At 45.7% G+C, this 19,824-nt stretch overlaps 1 protein-coding gene across 10 annotated transcripts in view; it reads left to right on the top strand.

Annotated features, from left to right (window-relative positions):
• The window catches only part of LOC126492530 (zinc finger protein 60-like), a 152,396-nt gene that overhangs the window by 124,513 nt on the left and 8,059 nt on the right, over window positions 1-19,824 (top strand). For 4 of the 10 annotated variants that reach the window (XM_050129002.1, XM_050129003.1, XM_050129001.1 and 1 more), the window contains exons 2-4: window positions 13,829-13,879; window positions 14,851-14,977; window positions 16,839-16,937. In XM_050129002.1, the coding sequence (XP_049984959.1) occupies window positions 13,847-13,879; window positions 14,851-14,977; window positions 16,839-16,937 (259 nt within the window). In that variant the 5' untranslated portion in view covers window positions 13,829-13,846. Of the gene's footprint in view, window positions 1-8,256; window positions 8,323-8,515; window positions 8,873-10,283; window positions 10,385-13,828; window positions 13,880-14,850; window positions 14,978-16,838; window positions 16,938-19,824 lie in introns of those variants that run through there. The other 6 variants (XM_050129000.1, XM_050128997.1, XM_050128999.1 and 3 more) reach the window with 6 other exon arrangements.

Here is a 19,824-nt window from a genome sequence, read left to right as displayed (position 1 = left end):
CTTGCCGGGCGGTGGTGGCGCACGCCTTTAATCCCAGCACTTGGGAGGCAGAGGCAGGCGGATCTCTGTGAGTTCGAGACCAGCCTGGTCTACAGAGTGCGTTCCAGAACAGACTCCAAAGCTACAGAGAAACTCAGTCTCAAAAACCCCAAAACAAAACAAATAAAGGTAAAACAGTTCCAATTATAGGATAAAAGGTTTTGTTTATTTATTTATTTATTTTTTTCGAGACAGGGTTTCTCTGTGGCTTTGGAGCCTGTCCTGGAACTAGCTCTGTATACCAGGCTGGTCTCGAACTCACAGAGATCCACCTGCCTCTGCCTCCCAAGTGCTGGGATTACAGGCGTGCACCACCACCACCCGGCGGATAAAAGGTTTTAAAAAACACTGGGGGAAAATGTGTTTGGACAAACTCTTACTAATTATGAGAGGCCAAAGCTAAAATTACAAGTAAATGGCATTGAGATTCAGGCCTACTAACAGCTAAAGCTGATGTATCTGTAATTTTTCAAAAATCCCCAAATCCCAATTGGCCTGCTTTACAAGAGGTCTCCACTCAGCTTTTAGACATCATCTCAGGTAAAACAACACGTGAACTGGATTAAATGTATAGGATTTAAAGGGCGGAAAGGGTGTTAAAGCCCGTGTGGGTAAACAGTGGCCCTTAACTAAGTAAAAATTGTAGGCACTTAGAAAATTAATAAAAGAACAGTTAGAAGCTAACCACAGCAAGGAAACTAATAGTCCTTGGAATTCTCCTTATTTGTAATAAAAAAGGTTCTAAAAATAGAAAATATTCACTGATCTAAGAGCTATTAATATGATAATTCAACCTATGGAATCTCTCCAGCCTGGAATCCCTTTACAAGAACAGGATGGAGAAAAATATACCTTTATAGGGCCTAATTATAATTCCAGTCTGTGAAGACATCAATGTAAGTACTTCCTTAAAAAACTTCTAAATAGCCCAGCTTTGGGTCAATGTTTTGTAGCTCAACCACTGGAAGCAGTAAACAATTTCCTCAGTCTCTTATCTACCACTAGAGGATGAGATTCTATTGGCTGCTTCTCATACAGTTACCTTGGAAAGAATGTCTAATGTAGTACAGAAAGATTTACACTGTTGGGGATTACAAATCTCTCCTGAAAAAAACAAAAAACAACAAAAAAAAAAAACAGAAAAAGGAGATTCTCTTAACTGTTTGGGATTTAAAATAAATAAACAGAAATTCAGCTACAAAAGATACAGATTTAAAAAAAATCTAATTGCACCCTAAAGGAGATGCTTGTTAAATGGAAGAGGGATATCAGGACCCCGAAGATAGAATACATACCGTTTTCCTAACTTCTAACCCTAATGGGGCAGGGACAGCAGCTGCTAAAGCCGTGGGGTCTAGAAAATAACTGCTGAGTTAGGTCAGCCCTGTAAAACCAGGGAAAGTGTCAAGTTAGGGCCGAGGTTATGCTTCTGTTTCCACGAGAGATAAAAGATTGTGGATCCCATCAAAACTGATAAAAATTCAGCACAGCTGGGCAGTGGTGGAGCACGCCTTTAATCCCAGCACTTGGGAGGCAGAGGCAGGTGGGTCAATGTGGGTTCCAGACCAGCTGGGTCTACAGAGCAAGTTCCAGCACAGGCACCATAGCTACTGAAAAATCTTGCCTGGGGGAGAAAAAATTCCAGCCCAGCTAGAGGAATTTCTCAGGAGCTTCAGCTGCTGAGATGCCTCTGGGAAACCCTTTGAGCAGAACAGTGACTCCCACCACCTGGGAACAGCTTAAGAATTTAGGGGGGGGGGGAGGCAAATGACTCAGAAACCTGAGTTCTGTTCCTTGTTGTACCTGTTTGTGGTAATTACACAGAGCACGGCTGGCAATTTGGATACCAATGAGGTTGTCAAAGCCATGGCAAGACTCTCTTGTGATGACCCTGGTGCAGAAGCTCACTGAGAGCATAAAAAAAAAAAAAAAAAAAACCCACATGGAATGTTTGAGCTGGTTGCTGCAGTTATTTTGGGAATCATAGCATTGAGGGCTACAACAGCAACAGCTCGAGTGGCGCTTTGGAAAGGTTTTGCACCCCAATAAACCTCTCCGCTAGTACAATAATCCGAATCAGAACAAATCAAACCAAATTAGAAAAGGCCCACGTTTAATGGATACCAATGCTCCCAGGTGGCCTTCCAGGCCCTTAGAGAAGGAAGACCAGGAAATCACGTTTGTTCTCTGAGGGCAGTTTAAATACCCTGTGGGAGTGGTCTTGAGCATCTTTGGGGAGGGGGTCACCGTCTGGCAGGCTTTCTCAGAGGTGGAGTCCGGACTGAGGCAACTCCCAGCTGAGGGGGCTTGGGATGGAACTTTCCACCCAAACATTCCAGACTCTTTGGGTATAGGGGTGCCAGGGGTTGGGGTGAAACCTTAATCCAAATAGGATTCATAAAAATAGTCAAACTGCTGAATTCGTTAGAGACTGGTATAAACATTCAACAGAACTTTGGACTAAACAAAAAATTGATAATGAGATAGTAAATAAATCAGCTGAGTTAAGGCAAGCTGTTATATTGTTAGGATATCAGTTAAAATTTTTGAAGGAGCAGATAAAATGTGATTAAATTGCTTCTTCTTATTGTATTACACCCTTAAGATTTAATGAAAGCAAGTATGATTGGAATAAGGTTAAGATATGGTCTATGATTTTAAAAAATATTATCGAGACTTTTACAAAAATATTACCTGATGTGACAGGAATGGATATTATGAAAAGTCTTGCAGATACCATAGCCTCAGTCAATCCTAAGAATCGTTTTAATTGGACTCCTGATGTGGGAGTGTTATATATCAATCTGTTGATTTCATTGGTTAAGTTATAATAAACCAGCTGCTTGGCCTCATGGCTTGGAACATAGATGGGAGGAGTAAACAGAATAGAATTCTGGGCTGAAGAGGAAGTGAGGTCAGACTCTGCTCTGCTTCCTGAGAGACCCGACAGCTCTGCTGGAGCAGAGACTCCATGCTCAGCTCTCCCGGGTAGACGCAATAGCTCTGCTCTCTGAGGCACACGCGATGAAGATGGATGTAGGCTAGAATCTTCCCGGTAAGCGCACCTTGGGGTGCTTACAAACATCATTAGAAATGGGCTAGTCCAGGTGCGAGAATTAGCCTGTAAGGGTTAGAGTTTATGGGCCAAGCAGTTCTTAAATGAATACAGTTTGTGTGTTGTTATTTCGGGCATGAGCTAGCCAAGCGGCCGGGGTGTTGGGGACGCAGCCCCGCCGCCCTTATTTCAACAGACTCCTATCGAAGCATGTATTGCTCTTGTTCTATCAATAATAGCCTTATTTGTTTTAGAATGTGTTTTGGCTTACTTATGTAAGATTGTAAAACAGATGGATAAAAGAAAAAAGCTGTATATTGTGAGGCTCCATAGCCTTCAAAATAATTAAATATTGTATAAGGGAATGGGAGATCTGTGGCATAATGTCAGGCTGGCCTGGTGCCAGAGAGATAGCAAGCCACCCCTGTCAGCCATAAAGCCCCACTGGGCCATACCTGGCCTAGTTCTGGAGTCAGCACACAACCCTAATCCACTGTTTGTGGTACAGATACCTTTTGTTGCCCTGTGTGAACCTTGTCTGAGAGTTTCCCATGGATACAAAGCCTATGCAAAACTTAGTTTAGAGGAAACCGGAAAACCATGGTACCTCATCTGGCATTGCATTTTCAGAAACTTCATTCAGGTTGTTTTAATTATATGGAAAGCTGCAGTAAAGATGCCAACAGGGAAAGTGTTTCAGTTCGCCGACTGAGCCCCCGACAGATGCAGAGGTTAAGTTTATTCTCAAGTTTCTCTGATTCTTCATTTCACGGGCCAGTGTGAACCCACACACCCAGGCCTAGGGTCTAGTGTCTACAAGAAAAGTTCTGGATGCCTACAGTTCAAACGACCCCTTCCTTTTAAAGTTTGAAGCGAGGCATGATGGCTTTTGCCTCTAATTCCAGAATATGAGAGACTGAGGCAGGAGAATGGCTTGGGTTACATATTAGCCTGAGTTCCGGGCTAGCCTGGGAACTGAAAGCAAAATAAAGAAATAAGAACCCAAGGTGGAAGGGAGTGGAAGGACTTCTCAACAAATGGCCATGACCGCCTTTAGAGCAGGAGGGAAGAGTGTCTGAAGAGAGAGATCATCTCTGTGTGAGGAGAGCTGACGATATGCACACACAGAGACAAGACACTGAGAGCTGAGACAGGGGATCTGCTAAGCAGAACCGCAGCAAGAACTCAAGTGATTGTAGATAGTGAAATATTTATGGCAGACACTAATCTACCTGGTTATGTATTCAGCTCCCCCAAGCTGCATACAGCAGCTGTAGAGAAAAGGGGAGGCGATTATCTAATTTTTCCACGAGGGACGTGGGACGGCACTAAGTAAAGAACTGTGAGCACAGGAAAGCTGAATCAGACCAACCGAAATGACCCCGCTGAGAGAAAGGAAGATTGTTGTGCACTGGCACAACAGGAAACTCAGAGTTCATAAATGACCCCGAATCCAGTGGAAAAACGAAACGGGAAGCTTTGCAGAAACAGCTGGGTCTGGATGGGGACTCCACCTGCAGCCTGTGCTTCAGGAATCAGCTGTGGGATGTCTGATGACAGATGTGGAGTAGAAATATATAAAGTATTAGTTTCCCCAAAAATGCACAAGAAAATGAAGCTTTTCACAGAAGTGTCCCCAGGTAGTGGGCATCTTTGGCATAGGTGTGTGTACAAGAAAGAGCTCCCACAGGGCGTTGGTGGTGCACACCTGTAATCCCAGCACTTGGGAGTGGAGACAGTGGAGAACTCTGTGAGTTCAAAGCCAGACTGGTAAATACAGTAAGTTCCAGGGAAGCCACAGCTACACAGAGAAAAAGGAAGAAAAAAAGAAAAAAGAAAAGAGAAGGAAGGGGGGAAGGAAGAGGGGAGGGAAAGAGAGAGGAAGAGAAAGAGAGAAAGAAAGGAAAAATGGAAGGAAGGAAGGAAGGAAGGAAGGAAGGAAGGAAGGAAGGAAGGAAGGAAGGAAGGAAGGACTCCTTCCAAGGCCCCCTGATTCCATTAAAGCTTAACTGTCTCCATTGTGATTCTGACAGTGTTCACAGTTGGTATGCTGTCCAAATTGACTATGTGTTGTTGCTTTTCTGGTTTTGTTCTATCAATTATTGTGACTGAAAACACTTGAATATGATCATGGATGTGTCTGTCATTCCTTATTCTATAGCAGGCATATATATCCCACTTCATATTTTAGGAGTGAAGAACCAAAGTTCCTCCATTTTGCCCTCCACCTCCATCTTGTGTCTTGTTTAAGCTATTTCCTGTAAAACATTCCAGTCCTCAGAAATAGCTAGGGGCAAAAGTAACAGGGTTGCCATTCTGGAAAGTACAGATAACCGCAGAACGTCCCCGCCTGAAGGTCAGCCAATAAGAAAACTTGACAAGAAACAGGTAAGGTTCAAAAATAAAATTTGTGAAAAGTCCCTAGACACAAGTCAATTAGGACTGAGCCTGTCACCCCAACCCTGCTGATGTCACTTCTCTGGTTTTTGCCTTTAAATAATGCCCTCTAGAAGGGCAGGGTGCCTCCTCTCGCTGCTCTGCTGATGAGGTCCCTGCCGGCTTGAATACGTGCACACAATAAATCTTGCTTTTGCATTTTGGTGAGTCAGTCTCCTTGGTGGTCTTTTGGGGTCTCCACAGACTGGGAGTATATTCTGAGTTTGTTTCAGTTTTTAGAGCTCTGAATGAAAAAAAAAAAAACGGGAAGAAATATGATTTGTCCTAGGTATGACGGAAATGAAGGCTTATTGTAGCTATGAGGGAGAACATAGCTTGTGCTGGAGACAGGGACATCTAGAGAGACCAGAAAGGTCATAAGACAAAGCCAAGTTGGGAGAGGGGGAGAGGAAGGGAGAAGAAAAGGGATGGAAACCAGGTGTAGCAGCCAGCGGGCCCAGAGGTATGAAAGCAAGCAACAAAATGGCCAGATTATCCAGGAGAGAGCAGCCCAGCCCCTGGGCTGGAGAAGTTTAGGGTAGAGGGCAGGGTATGCCAGCCAGGAGGGCCCTGAAACAGGTAGGAACTTGACAGAGCCCACAGATGTGGGTTTGTTCCACCTTGACCAAAACTCAGAGAGTTCAGGCCTATTCTTCCTCTTAAGGTTATTGACAGATTTGTCCCTGGGTGTGGCTACTTAATGCTTTGGGTATTTGAGAAGATGATCAATTGGCTTGGTAAGAAGGTCTTTTGTCCTTCCCCTCCTCTTTGGATTGGAGTATTATAAAGCTTAAGAAGAAAAATTTATGGACGGATTCAGTATTCACTGGGTTGCCCTCCTGGCTCTATTCCTGTCTCGATTTTTTTTTTGTATTTTTTTTTTTCTGCCTAACAGTTCTAATCCAATGCCCCTACCTTGAAGGAACCTATGAGGCTGGACCCCTTGTTGGTTCCCGGCTGCTCAACCCTGAAACAACCACACAGAAACTGTATTAATTAAACCACCACTTGGCCCATTAGCTCTAGCTTCTTCTTGGCTAACTCTTACATATTAATTTAACCCTGCCCTCTACCCTAAATATCTGTGTATTGCTACGTGGCTGTGGTTTACTGGCTAAAGTTCTGAGGTCTGTCTCAGGTGGGGCTACATGGGTTCTCTCCTGGCTCCTCCTCCTTTCTCCCAGTATTCAGTCTAGTTTTCCCCGCCTACCTAACTTCTGCCCTGCCATAGGTCCAAGACAGTTTCTTTATTCATTAAAGGTAATCACAGCACACAGAGAGGACTCCCACATCAGACCCTGACAGGGACTGAAGGATGCAGGGAGAACCTGAAGTCCAGCATCCACTTTGATATGCTACACAGGCGCTTCAGTCCCTTGTCCCAGTTTGAAACCTAGCCGGTTTCACTACACAGTCCTAGGTGGACTTCCTCTTACAGGCATCCGCCTGGCTTTGCCTCCCCATTGCTGGGATAAAAGTCATGCTCTACCACACCCAACCAAGTTTATTTTCCCGTGATGAATCGCCCTCTTTATTATCACTGGCAATGTTCTTGTCCCCCATCTGCCTCGGCTTTAAAATCGACTTAAGTCTTCTTTTGACCATCGTGAGGATGGTCACTTTAATCTGCTAGAGTACCTCCCTTTAACATGTGTTCTGTAGTTAACACATGGTGGGGTCTGCTTGTTATCAAATCTCACCTGACACTCTAGGTGTTTCTATCACTCACAATACATTTAATGCGGTTGATTGTTAGTCTTACTAGGATCGTCTATTCTTTTGACACTGTTTCCATCAAACCCTGGGGTGAAAATGAAGTTTTGTGTAAATATAAGCAACAACAAAAGTGATTTTGAACGTTCAGTAGTGTCATGCTACAATGGAAGTGTGTTTTTCTTACTAAAGGTAAACACACTTTTTTGTTTAGAATACATTACGTGGTAGTCATTCAGGCTTCTACATTGGGTATATGATTAATGGGCCGTTCTGGCGATTCAACTCGATGTGGTTGGTCCTCAGTCACATCTTTCTACCTAGAAAACAGGGTCACTGAACCCTGGAAGGGTCCAGCATCTAATGGCTCTCTGAAATCTCTGATGTAACCTGCCCTTCCTCTCCACGTTTAAAACCAATCAATTCTGTAGTTCAGTGTTTTCAAATTTATCAGCTACGTGGAATCCTTCTGCAGTGGGTCTCAGGCAAAGCGTACTCAAAACAGTTATGTACCGATCGGATCTTATTCCAATTCTGTACTTTATAAACTTGGGCTCAGCCGGGCAGTGGTGACTCACAGTTAACCCCAGCAATCAGGAGGCAGAGGCAGGCAAATCTACGTGACTTCGATGCCAGCCTAGTCTACAAAGGAAGTTCCAGGACAGCAAGGGCTACACAAAGAAATCCTGTCTCGGAAAAAACAAACAAAAAAAACCCAACAACAACAACAACAACAAAACCCTTAGGCTCGTCTGTACATTCCACAGGAAGGAAAAATACATTACACTTAGAACTCGGAAGTACCATTGGAACACACCGAGGAGCCTATGCTTTAGGCTCACATCCCTTTGAAAATTTCCTCCAACCACTGGGAGCTGCTCCCAGACGGGTGGTCTAGGTTGTTCACAGGGATTTCTCAGAAGCGCCTGACTTCCCCGGGGACCTGCACGCAAGGACTCCATTTCCCAGGAGCCATCGCGCCGGAAGTAACCGTCGGCTTCCGGTTTCCTGGCGCCGCTATCGGGGAAGGTCGGAGCCTTCTAGTTGGAGGAAGAAGTTGGCGTAGGCGTTGTTCTCCAGTGAGTGAGCCAGAGAGCTGGGTGTGAGCGGTGGTATAGGGTGGGTGGATGGTGATGTGTGCGAGTGTGTAGGGATGGTGGTGTGTGTACGTGTGTGCTGTGGTGCGTGCGTGTGTGCATGTGTGTGCATTTACACACCTCGAGCTCTCTGATTGTCCGTGTCACTGTGCCAGTCGGATCTGCTCCTGCTTTCTCTCACGGCCACGGCGGCTGAAGCAGAGGACCAGGCTGCGGTGATGAGAGGTCAGGGATGGAGTCTGAAGGGGAGCTGCCCCTGAGGTCCGGACTTGAGCCCGGGGCGCGCATTTGAGCCCGGAGGCGCCTCCCGGGGTCGCCTAGGAGCGCAGCTACTTGTTGAGTCCGTAACTTTCTCAGCGCTCCAGCCGCCATGAGTGTCGTGGGAGGTGAAGGACTGTTCTCTCTAGGATGTGTCACTAGGATGTGCAGTGTGGGATCTCGTGCTTGCTCAGGCTCCCCGCGTCGGCCGGAGTTCACAAGGAGGGCCTGGAGAAGAGTGCGGGCTTTATCGCTGCACATCTGAGATTCAAGAGTGAGTTTGCGCTTTCTCCCTCTTTGAGAAACGAGGCTTTAGTTTTAGAATATAGAATTGTCAGTAAGTGAGGTAGGAATATGTAAATTGATGCCTCCACCGTTGTGCCCCTTACATTGTCCCCTCCCTTTCCACTCAATAGTCACGTGATCGTTTCGGAGACCCTTGACATCTTCTCTACAATCACTCCCTTTCTCCAAGATGTTATAACCTCCGGAGGTTTGCGTTTGGGCTTTCAAACTCCGATTTGGTAAATAGGATGCTATTTCGATGAGAACACACATCAGGTGGTCTTTTATCCTTAAAGGCCTTGTTTTCAAAGCAGGGGAAGAATGGCGGTGGTAGCTGATTTCTGTTCACTCCTGAGAGTTTCCGTAATGGGAAAGGGATAGCACTTAAAGTTTCCATCTTTGAGAGGTAATGCTTTTCAGGGTGTCCGTGTATGGAGACCGGTAACATTGGCCAGCTCCAGGTGCGCAGTGCTGTGCTTGAATGTGGGGATGTGGCTCTGTGGTATCTTGGTTGGGATTTTGATTATGTCCCCTTCTGGTTCTCTAGGCATGAACTTTATAGAATGACATTTGTAAAGCCTGTTAGTGCAGTGCCAGCCGTATGATAAGGGCCTGATGTATTTTGTTGTTGCTTTGTGTGGTGGTCATTTTCAGTTCTTTCTCTTCAGTTTTTTTGTTTGTTTGTTTGTTTGTTTGTTTTTCGAGACAGGGTTTCTCTGTGGCTTTGGAGCCTGTCCTGGAACTAGCTCTGTAGACCAGGCTGGTCTCGAACTCACAGAGATCCACCTGCCTCTGCCTCCCGAGTGCTGGGATTAAAGGTGTGCGCCACCACCGCCAGGCTTCTCTTCAGTTTTTTGTAGTACAGAGGAGTGCTATAAATAAAGCGATTACTGGCTGTATTTTAAAGAAAGTTACTTAATTACAACAACAAAAGAGCTAGGCTTTACAGTGCCTGCTCTAATCTCACCGCTGGGAGGCAGAAATAGGAGGATTCCTGTGTGTTCATGGTCAGCTTAGTCTCCACAGCAAGTTCCAGGCTAGCTGGGTTCCACAGTGAGACCCTGTCTCAAAAACAACAAGGAAATGAAAATGTGCTAATGTAGAGCAGAGATTTTTATTTTTTAGATGAAACGGTGATTGTTTCCCATGATTTGTAGACTTGTTTTTCTTGTGGGGTGTGGCTGCCCTCACGTGCCTTTGGCCAGAAGACACCTCTGGCATACCCGAGGGCCTTGGGTTACTGTGGATAACATGGATACACAGTAAAGGACCATGAGATGCTTTCCTTTAGAGAGACAGAGAATAGATTCGGGACCTTGGTATGAGGAAATACTTTACCTGAAAAACAACTCTGCCTAAGGGTCACTAAATATGCCTTTGTATGGCTTTCCGGGTCTTAGGTCATCAGAGACTGGACCTTCCTGATGACACACAGGCCTTAACATTTCATCTCGGAGTGATCTTTCTTCGACCGGCCTATGCGACACAGAACACCCAACAGGTAGTTACTTTTGTTCAGAATTCTGCGGGTGGGGTTATGTGCACATAAGCGCTGGTGCTGCAGAGACCAGATGGTTAGGATCTACAGGAGCTGGAGTTACAGGCATCGGGAGCTGTCGGGGAAGGGGAACTGAACTCCTGACCTCTGGAAAAGCCAAACCAGCTCTCAGCTGCTGAGCCTTCCCTCCAGCCCCAGCATTTCTTTTTGTCTTTAGCTCATTTCTCTCATGTTCCTCCATGCTCACCATATTGTAGTTAGTGGTTGGATGTCTTTCCACTGCGTCCGTGAACCTCAATCTCGATTTGCTTTGTCCACTCATCTCTTGGTGGGGTTGCGAATCACAGCTGTGTAAGCTCTGCTGGAATAAATGCGGGACTGTAAGTGTCTCTTGGAGACACTGATTCTATTTCCCTTGTGTCTCTCTGCTCAGCAGTGGGACTGCTGGATTGTGCGCCAGTTCTAGTTGTAATTGTTTGAGAACTCGCCAGATTGTGTTCCACGATGACTATTGATGTGCATTCCCTCCAGTAATGTGCTTTCTCCTGCACTTTCTCCACGTAATATTTCCTTCAGAAAATGGACACTTTTTAAATGTTTATCAATTACATACATACAGAATACATATATATAATATATACACATATATTACAATTATAATTGTTTTGGCTGCATGTCTGTGTGTGCACCATGTATATGCCTGGTGCCTCAGGAAGCCAAAAGAGGTTGTTGAATCCCCTGAAACTGGAGTGAGAGATAGTTGTGAGCCACCATGTGGGTGCTGGGAACCAAAGCCCACCCTCTCCTAGAGCAAAGCATACTCTAGCCCTGGGCTGTCTCTCCAGCCGTCTGATCATGGGCACTCCTAATAGCCACAGGAGGCCTCTCTTTAGGACTTTAACCATGACTCACTGTTGCCACGTCCACTCTCGACCCGCAAGGATGACGCGACACCCGGAGCTCTTCTCACTGCAGTTTATTCCAGGACTTTATTCACAGCAATCTTTCTCCTTCTCCTTCTCTCTCTCTCTCCTCTCATCCCCTCTCTCCCCGGGCAAACCTCTCCCAGCCATTAAGTAGGCATGGGCTACCAACCCCGGATTGCCAGGTGGGCACTGCCCATAGGTTCACGCATATGCAAGCAGCTGATGATCATTGCGTGATCAGGCATAAGTCAGACTTTAGCCATAGGAGTTGATTATACATCTCCATCAGGTGTGATTCCATGCAGCTCGATACAGTTCCCCCTTTTGTAAAACAACAGGTAAGAGTAGAGGTCTGATCTCTGTTAAAAATGAAACATGTACTCGTGTCTGTCCAGGTATCATCCACTCAGAGAACACTAGACCTGTCCGGTGCCTTTTTACAGAGGTGGGAGCTAGACACCAACCCACATGCAATCAGACTTGCTCTTCTTGAGGTTGATGTATGCTTACCTCAAGTGCAGTGCGTAAGCCTCTCATCCTGTCAAACCACATGAATATAACTCCCTTCCTTAGCATACCTTGTTCAGTGGCAAAATCCAGATCTCTACCAAGCCTGTCCCAGGATGACACATTAAGATTGGCAGAGACAGCAAACCAAGGAGCAATTATGTCACATTTAGCCAAAAACCTCTCCAAAGTTCTCCGTAACAGCTCGTTAAGAGCCAGAAAAATCAAGTGTGATGTTGAAGCGCCCATTCTAAAATCCCATTTTTCCTTTTAGTTTCACTTTAAACCATCCACTTTGGTCGTGGCCCTCACTTTAATCCGTCAGCTATAGTCACGGCCCTATTACCCCCACTCTCCCTTCTTCTACTTGTGAGAGCGGGAAAACCCGCTTTTTGTCGCGGATCCCCAATCTTTACCTTGAGGATTATCCGGTGCACCCCCTGACTGCAGTAAGTTCTGGGCTCCACGGAGAGAGGTTTGGAGGTTCCCCTTACGGGCCACCAACTGTCACGGCCACCCTCGACCCGCAAGGATGACACGCGACACATCGGAGCTCTTCTCATTGCAGTTTATTCTAGAACTTTATTCACTTTCTCTCTCTCCCTTCCCCTCTCTCCCTCTTTCCTCTCTCTCCTTCCTCTCTCCTTCTTCTCCTCCTCCTCCTCCTCCTCCTCCTCCTCCTCCTCCTCCTTCTTCTCCTTCTCCTTCTTTCTCTCTGTCTCTCTCCTCTCTTCCCCTCTCTCCCCCGGCAAACCTCTCCCAGCCCTTAAGTAGGCATGGGCTACCAACCCCCGGATTGCCAGGTGGGCACTGCCCATAGGCCCACGCATAGGCAAGCAGCTGATGATCATTGCGTGATCAGGCATAGGTCAGACTTTAGCCATAGGAGTTGATTATACATCTCCATCAGGTGTGGCTCTATGCTGCTTGCTACACACTGTGCTTATTTTTCATGTACCTCTTATCAGCCATACTGTTGTTCCATGTGAAGAAATGTGTGTTTCTGTGGTCGCCTGTTTCTTAAGTGTGTGTCCGTGTCAGGGAATTGTCTGCATTCCTTTGCTGTGCAGTTTAGGTATTAACTGTGTCAGAGGTGTGCTTTGCAAATACTCTCTCCCGTTCTCTAGATTATCCCCTACTCTCGATGGTTTCCTCTGCTGTCTGTAGGTTTTAGTTTGATGTAAATCCCATTTGTCGGTTTTCCTTCTGTCGCTTGTTTTAGAGTAACACCCCAAATGTCCAGTGTTGTGGATGATTTCCTGTATATTTTTTCAAGTAGTGTCAGTTTCAGTTATTAAATTTTCATCTGTTTTGATAATTATATCAGCATGGTGAAGTTGAGAAACCCAGTTCTAGAAGTGAAAGTCTTAGGACACCTGAGATAAATTTAAAATTATTTCTGCAAAATAGCTCATAATATGGAAAGAGTGAATCAAATCATCCTCACCTATCGTGACAGCATGTTTTTCAGCTAATTATCTTCATCAGGATTCCTGGTTATTGTACAACATAAGCCATGACCATAGAGAGCGAAGGTTCTCAGGAAAGTGCTCCATGGTGTAGGATTCCATTTACTAAAAGTGGGTCCAGACTGCTGAACACTGCCTGAGGATTGCACTGCAGACCTCCTGCCCCTCCAGCCTTACTGTGCCTCACTCAGCCCTGAAGGTGGGGTTCCAGTAGGAAGACTGCTCGCAGTAGGAGGAGGGACCCGTCTAGGGCTAGCTGGAGCTCAGGATGGAGGATGGGATGCCTTCTGCCGACATCTTCTGGAGGAGCTTCAAGGCACACGGGCTTATGCTCCCCACGTCCACGTTGAGCCCTTGCGCAGTGGTTGTCGGGGTTAGGACAGAATCGGCTTTGTGTAGACTGCTGTCTGCTTCTGATTTGTGTGGGGAGCCATGAGCCGTGGGTCAGGAGTGTGAGTGGGGATGCTTGAGAAGGAAACCATGATGTCATAGTCAGTGTGGACATCACGTGACAGTCCAGTGAAAGGCTTTCTTTCTGTCCCCAGGGAGGATCCTGAAGAAGAATGGCCAGCTCTGGGTCTCAGGACGTGGTCTGTGTAAGTTGACATTCTCTCTCTACACAGGCGGCTTCCAGGTTAGATGACTCTTTGCTGTCTTTCTCTTGTGAAGCTTCCCAAGGACCCGAAATCCTCCAGCCCCATCTGCCCTGTTACAGTGAGGGTTGGAAGGTCAGAGCACTTCCTGTCTGGCCTGTTTCCGGCTGCTCCTGCAGTTTTCTCTGAGTGTGTTCCTGCACACCTGCTCTCTCCTGCCTGTGGTCAGGGAGGACTGTGGTTGCAGAGGGGCCACAGTCCCACAGGGAATCAGGGTCTTTGGGGTTTCAGACTGTTGTGGTGATGGTTTCCTTTGAGTACACTGGGGATCCTGATTGACATCTTTGATGTTTTCAGGCTGATGACACAGGGTTTGAGGGTGACTGGCCTCTGTGCATGTGTGTGACGAGATGACCTGCTTGAGGGACTTTAAGAGAGGGTTCAGGGATGAGAGGGAAGGTCCTCCAGGCTGTGATTGGGGCGGGACTGTAGTCTTCAGAGTTCAGGGAGACCTGAGACATCTGCACTATCTTGGTAAAATGTAGTTTTTTGATTTTAAGGAAAAAACCCCTTAAACCTAATATGCCAGTAATATGGACTCTTACGTAGTTTATAAAAATCATGCTGATGACAAAATAAAATCATTATGCTATCTCCTGATGCCACAAGAAACCCAGGGCCTCACACTGTGTCTTAGGTGTTTTACACTGAGCCTGGTGACAGTTCTCTTTTGTGCTGTAACTGGAAGGCTGCGGATGGAATGGAAGCGCACCTCTATTGGATGTGTAGGGGGATGGAATGGAAGGCACCTCTATTGGATGTGTAGGCCACAGTCCTCCTTTCCTGGGGGAGCTCGTGCAGTCAGGTGCCTTGAGCATCTCCAGGTGGCTCCTCCCACCCTTGAGTCCTTTCCCTTCTCTTTCTCCATCTTGAACGCTTCCCCAATCTCACTCTACTTGTGTTTGTGGTTTCAGGGGTCAGTGACATTTAGGGATGTGGCTGTTGTCTTCTCTCAGGAGGAGTGGGCCTGCCTGGATGCTGCTCAGAGGGTCTTATACAGGGACATGATGTTGGAGACCTACAGAAACCTCCTCACAGTGGGTAAGGTATCCTCTAAACTGTTGGCTTTTCTCCCTCTGAATGAGATGACAGGGCCATCTTTCCTGTGGTGGCTGAAGCTGGGCCTCGTGGTCCATGCCTATCATTTTTTTCACTCAGAAGCCCAAGACAGGAAGATGGCTGTGATTTCAGGTTCACCCTCAGATACATATTGAGTTTCAGGGTAGCCTTTTCTACAGGATGAGGCCAGGTTTCAAACAAAACAGAGCAAATAAGCAAACAGAGCAAATAAAGAAATAAGTAAGGAAATAAATCAATAAATGAAATTAAGGACTACAGAGATTTTTGTTTACGAGAACTGACTGCTCTTGCAGGGGACCCAGCCCAACAAGGTAGCTCTCAGCCCTCTGTAACTCCAGTTGCAGGGATTCTGACGGCCTCTTCTGGCCTCCGTGGCCATCATGCATGCATGTGGTGCTCAGCCATACATGTGGACAGACACATGGGCCTAAAATAAAATTAATTTTAATCAATAGAATTTTAAAGAAGAAGCTGAGTTCCTCCTTCTTAAAGGAGTAAAGTGGGATTTCCTTGGTTTAAAAACCTCTGCCTTCTGTCTACACCTTAGAAGTCCTCTCAATGAGCTCTGGGTTCACAGAGACCCTCTCTTTAAAAACAAAGTGGGGAGCAATCAAAGAAGACCCCTCACATTGCTCTCTGGCCTGTGCACACACCCATGCATGCATGCCTACACACTCTTGTGCACACACCCTCATAAGAGCATACATACACTGCGCATGTGTGCATACAGAATCAAATACATGAGCTGATATAATTTACTTCCTAATGAGTCAATAGAAACGATTCAGAGCAGGAGTGGACACATTCTGTTTCCCTTAATGAATACTTCCTTTTCCTGCTTTGTGGTGGAAGTTTCAAACTGAATTTTTCATTTTTGTCTATTAAATCTGTTACAATGAGGTGTTAATGTGAATGAAGCCAACATAATTAACAATAATGATAACAGTTTTCTTGCCAGGGGATGTTGCTCAGCAGTAGAGCACTTGTCCAGCTCAAGGTCCTAGTTCCGTGCCCAGCATTGCTACGTAATAAACGGAAGTGAAGAGAAACGATGTTTAGTGTCAGTCACACAGCACTCAGAGTATTGACTCTAGTATTCCATCTTAGCCTCACCCCTATCCAACAGATAGCAATTCAATCTCAGTTATTATTACTGCTATTGTTGTTGTTATTAACTGCTTTTTTGTCGAGGCCAGGTCTCATGTAGCTCAGAGTGGCTTTGGACCTGTCATGAAGCCAACCTTGAACTTCTCATCTGCCTCCTTCCACTCCTCAGGGGTTGTGATTACATGTGTGCCACCCTTTCCTGTTTTTAGATGGGAAAATTGTACATAGCTTCTTATGGGACTTGCCTAAACTAATGGCCCATTATTCCTGAGCTGCAGAGATGGGGGTTTACACTGGACAGTGTAGCCTAAGTGTTCATGTTCTTACCCGCTATGTATACTCTCTCCTTATGTGAAAAGACCCTGTCTGCATTTAACCCTCCCCCCCTCCTTTTTTTTTCTGAAACAAGGGTCTTGCTAGGCAGCCCAGACTGGCCTGGCTCATTCCCCAGCTGCTCGGCTTACAGGCATGATCCACTATACTGAACTATAGAGACCTTTTTAATAAATAAGTCTGTATTTTTAAAAATCTGCACAGGCAGCTCATGGTGGCACCTGTCTTTAATCCCAGCACTTGGGTGGCAGAGGCAGGCAGATCAAGAAAGTTGCCGGACAGCCTGGTCTACATATTGTGTTCTGGGACATCCTGGGGATAACAAGAGAGACTGATTCAAAAAAAGAAGTCTCCACATGTGTCATTTTTCCTTTCTTTTAAGTGGGAAGTTCCATTTCCAAACCCGATCTGATCACCTTACTGGAGCAGGAGAGAGAGCCCTGGGTGGCTGTGACAGAAGAAGCAGACAGGCCCAGCCCAGGTGAGTAAGAGGAAGGCAGGGCTGCAGCATTGCCATCTCAGCGTGTGGTCAGAGAGGTTTCCACGCCTGACCCGGGGTTGACACACTCCCTTCAGAGTGCCAGGGCCTGTGGAAGAATGTGCCTGAGACCTGGGAAGGAAGTCAAGGTCATAGCAAAAGCTGCCACAGGAGCTGCTAGTTCATGAGTCACTAAGTTGTTTTCCCCTCTTCCGTCTTTCTGAAGCAGTTACCCTCTTTCTATCATTTTAAATGTATTTTATTATTGGTTGTGTGTGTGCAGGTGTGTGCAGGTACCCAAAGGGGCCATAAGAGAGCTTCAGATCCCCTGGGGCTGGAGTTGCAGGTGGCTGATTTAACTGCTCTCAAATCCAGGTCCTCTGGAAGAGCAGTCAGTCTCTTAACTGCTGATCCAACGATAGACACGTGGAACACAACTGAGAGCAGTAACATGGTGATGCATTGTAGCATGAAGAATAAAAACCCAGAGCCAGAAGTCGGGGTTCATTCTTAAAACTAGAAAAGCAGAGCAGCCAAGCCGCTAGAGAAGTCTTACTTTTGCCAAGGCTGGGCAACTCTAGACTAAGCAGACTAAGCCTCTCTCTTCTTGCATTTTATATTCTGTCTAGTGCTGGGATTAAAGGCGTGTGGCTCCCTAGTACTGGGATTAAAGGTGAGGCACCACCTGGATCTATTTCCTCATTGATCTTGTGTAGTCCAGGATGGCCTGGAACTCACAGAGTTCCATCTGCCTCTGTCTCCCAAATCCTGGGATTAAAGGTGTGTGTCGTCATTGCCTGACTTCTAGTGGCTTTACCTTTGCCTCTGGTCTTCAGGCAAGACTTATTTATCAGAATACAAATAATGGACCACTATAAGGCATAGCACATATTTTAATTGTCTATCTTCATAGTGACTCTGATCGGGGTGTGATGGTGTAGCCTATGCTCTCAACTACAGCACTGGGCAAGTTGAAAAGGCAGATCCTTTGTCTTGCTAACACTCAGCCTAGTTTACCTGTCAAGCTCCAGACCAATGAGAGACCCTGACTCAAAAAAAGTAGCTGGACAAGCCAGGGAAACAACATGTGAGTGTGTACACAACACAGCCTTCTACATAGCTTGGCATGGGGCTCTGGTGGCTCTTCCTGGTTGTCACTTGACCACATCTGGAACTAACTAAAACCCAAGCAGCTGGGTACACCTCTGAGAGACTTTTCTTAGTTAAGTTGTTGTAGTGGGTAGACCCACCTATTTCTGAGGTGGGACAATCCATCTTAAATCTTGCCCCATCATTTGGTGACATGCTGTAAAAAGGATGTGGAAGAAGGAATCTGTTGCCTTTTGTCTGCTTTCCCTCACTCTGATGGCAAGTCCATTCCTTCACTGGCACGGGGGCCTACTTCAGAATCCAGCCTGTACCGAAAACCAGCTGAGACATTCAGCCTCATGGAGTAAACAAGCACTGGATTCTTGGACTTTGTATTGCTAGACAGCCATTGGATCACAGCCTATAAGCCACTCTCATAAATCTCACATATATAAAATGAACAGTTCTGTTATCTAGAGAACCCTGACTAATACAAGGCAGGCACACACACACACACACACACACACACACACACACACACACACACACGTACGTACGTACGTAATACCAGGGTTTGGGAGGTGGAAGCAGGAAGATCAGAACTTCATGGTTATCCTCAGCTAGTACTGATCCGCCTGTCTCTGCCTTCAAGTGCTGGAATTAAAGGTGTGCACCACCACCTGGTCCTCCAGGACTCTTATCATCAAGCTGTGTTGAATGTTGTCAGAGGTCTTTTCCACAGATAATGAGATGATTGTGTGGCTTTTGTCTTTCAGTTTGTTTTTATGGTGGGATTGCACTTATCAATTTACGTATTTTGATTCATCCCTGCATCTCTGGGATAAAGTCTACATCATGGTGCATCTCTGGGATAAAGTCTACATCATGGTGGATGATCTTGTTGATGTGTTCTTGATTCATTTTGCAAGTATTTTATTGAGAACTTTTGCTTCTGTATTCATCAAGGAAATTGGTCTGTAGGTTTCTTTGTTGTGTTTTTATGTGGTTTGGGTATTAGGGTGCCTGTAGCCTCAAGAAAAGAATTGGACAATGTTCCTTCTATGTCTGTTTTGGGGACTAAATTGAGTATTGGCCTGACCTCTTCTTTGAAAGTCTGGTAGAACTGTACACTAAAACATATGGCCTTAGGCCTTTTTGGGTTGGGGGTCTTTTAATTACTGATTATAGAGATTATAGAGCCGGGTGGTGATGGTGCACGCCTTTAATCCCAGCATTTAGGATGCAGAGGCAGGCTAATTTCTGTGAGTTCGAGGCCAGCCTGGTCTATAAGAACTAGTTCCAGAACAGGCTCCAAAACTACAGAGAAACCCTGTCTTGAAAAAAACCTAATAAATAAATAAACAAACAAATAAATAAATAGAGATTTCTATTTATTTATGTTGGTACATAGTTGTATGACCTTTTAATATTCTTTCTTTGTCCTGTACATTTAATGTCTTTTTATGTCCTAAGAGGACTTTCTTTTCTGGCTCAGCTTATTTGGTGTTCATTATGCTTCTTCTGCCCTATTAGGTATTACATTCTTTGCATTAGGGGACTTTTCTTCTGTGATTTTGTTGGAAATATTTCCTGTGCCTTTGACCCGGCTCTCTTTTCCTTCCTCTGTTCTTATTCCTAGATTTGTTCTTTTCATGGTGTCCCAGAGTTCTTGGATAATTTGTGCAGGAATGTTTTTAGCTTTACCATTTTCTTTGACTGAGCTGTCCATTTCTTCTATCCTGTCTTCAGCGCCTGGCAGTCACTCTCCCATCTCCTGTATTCTGCTCATGAGACTTGCTTT

Source organism: Alexandromys fortis, unplaced genomic scaffold, assembly GCF_014885135.2.
Source record: "Alexandromys fortis isolate MF-2015 unplaced genomic scaffold, M_Fortis_MF-2015_v1.1 scaffold_293, whole genome shotgun sequence".
Taxonomy (NCBI): Eukaryota; Metazoa; Chordata; class Mammalia; order Rodentia; family Cricetidae; genus Alexandromys; species Alexandromys fortis.
The sequence above is the reverse complement of the archived record's forward strand: the minus strand, read 5'-3'. Positions and strand labels throughout refer to the sequence as shown.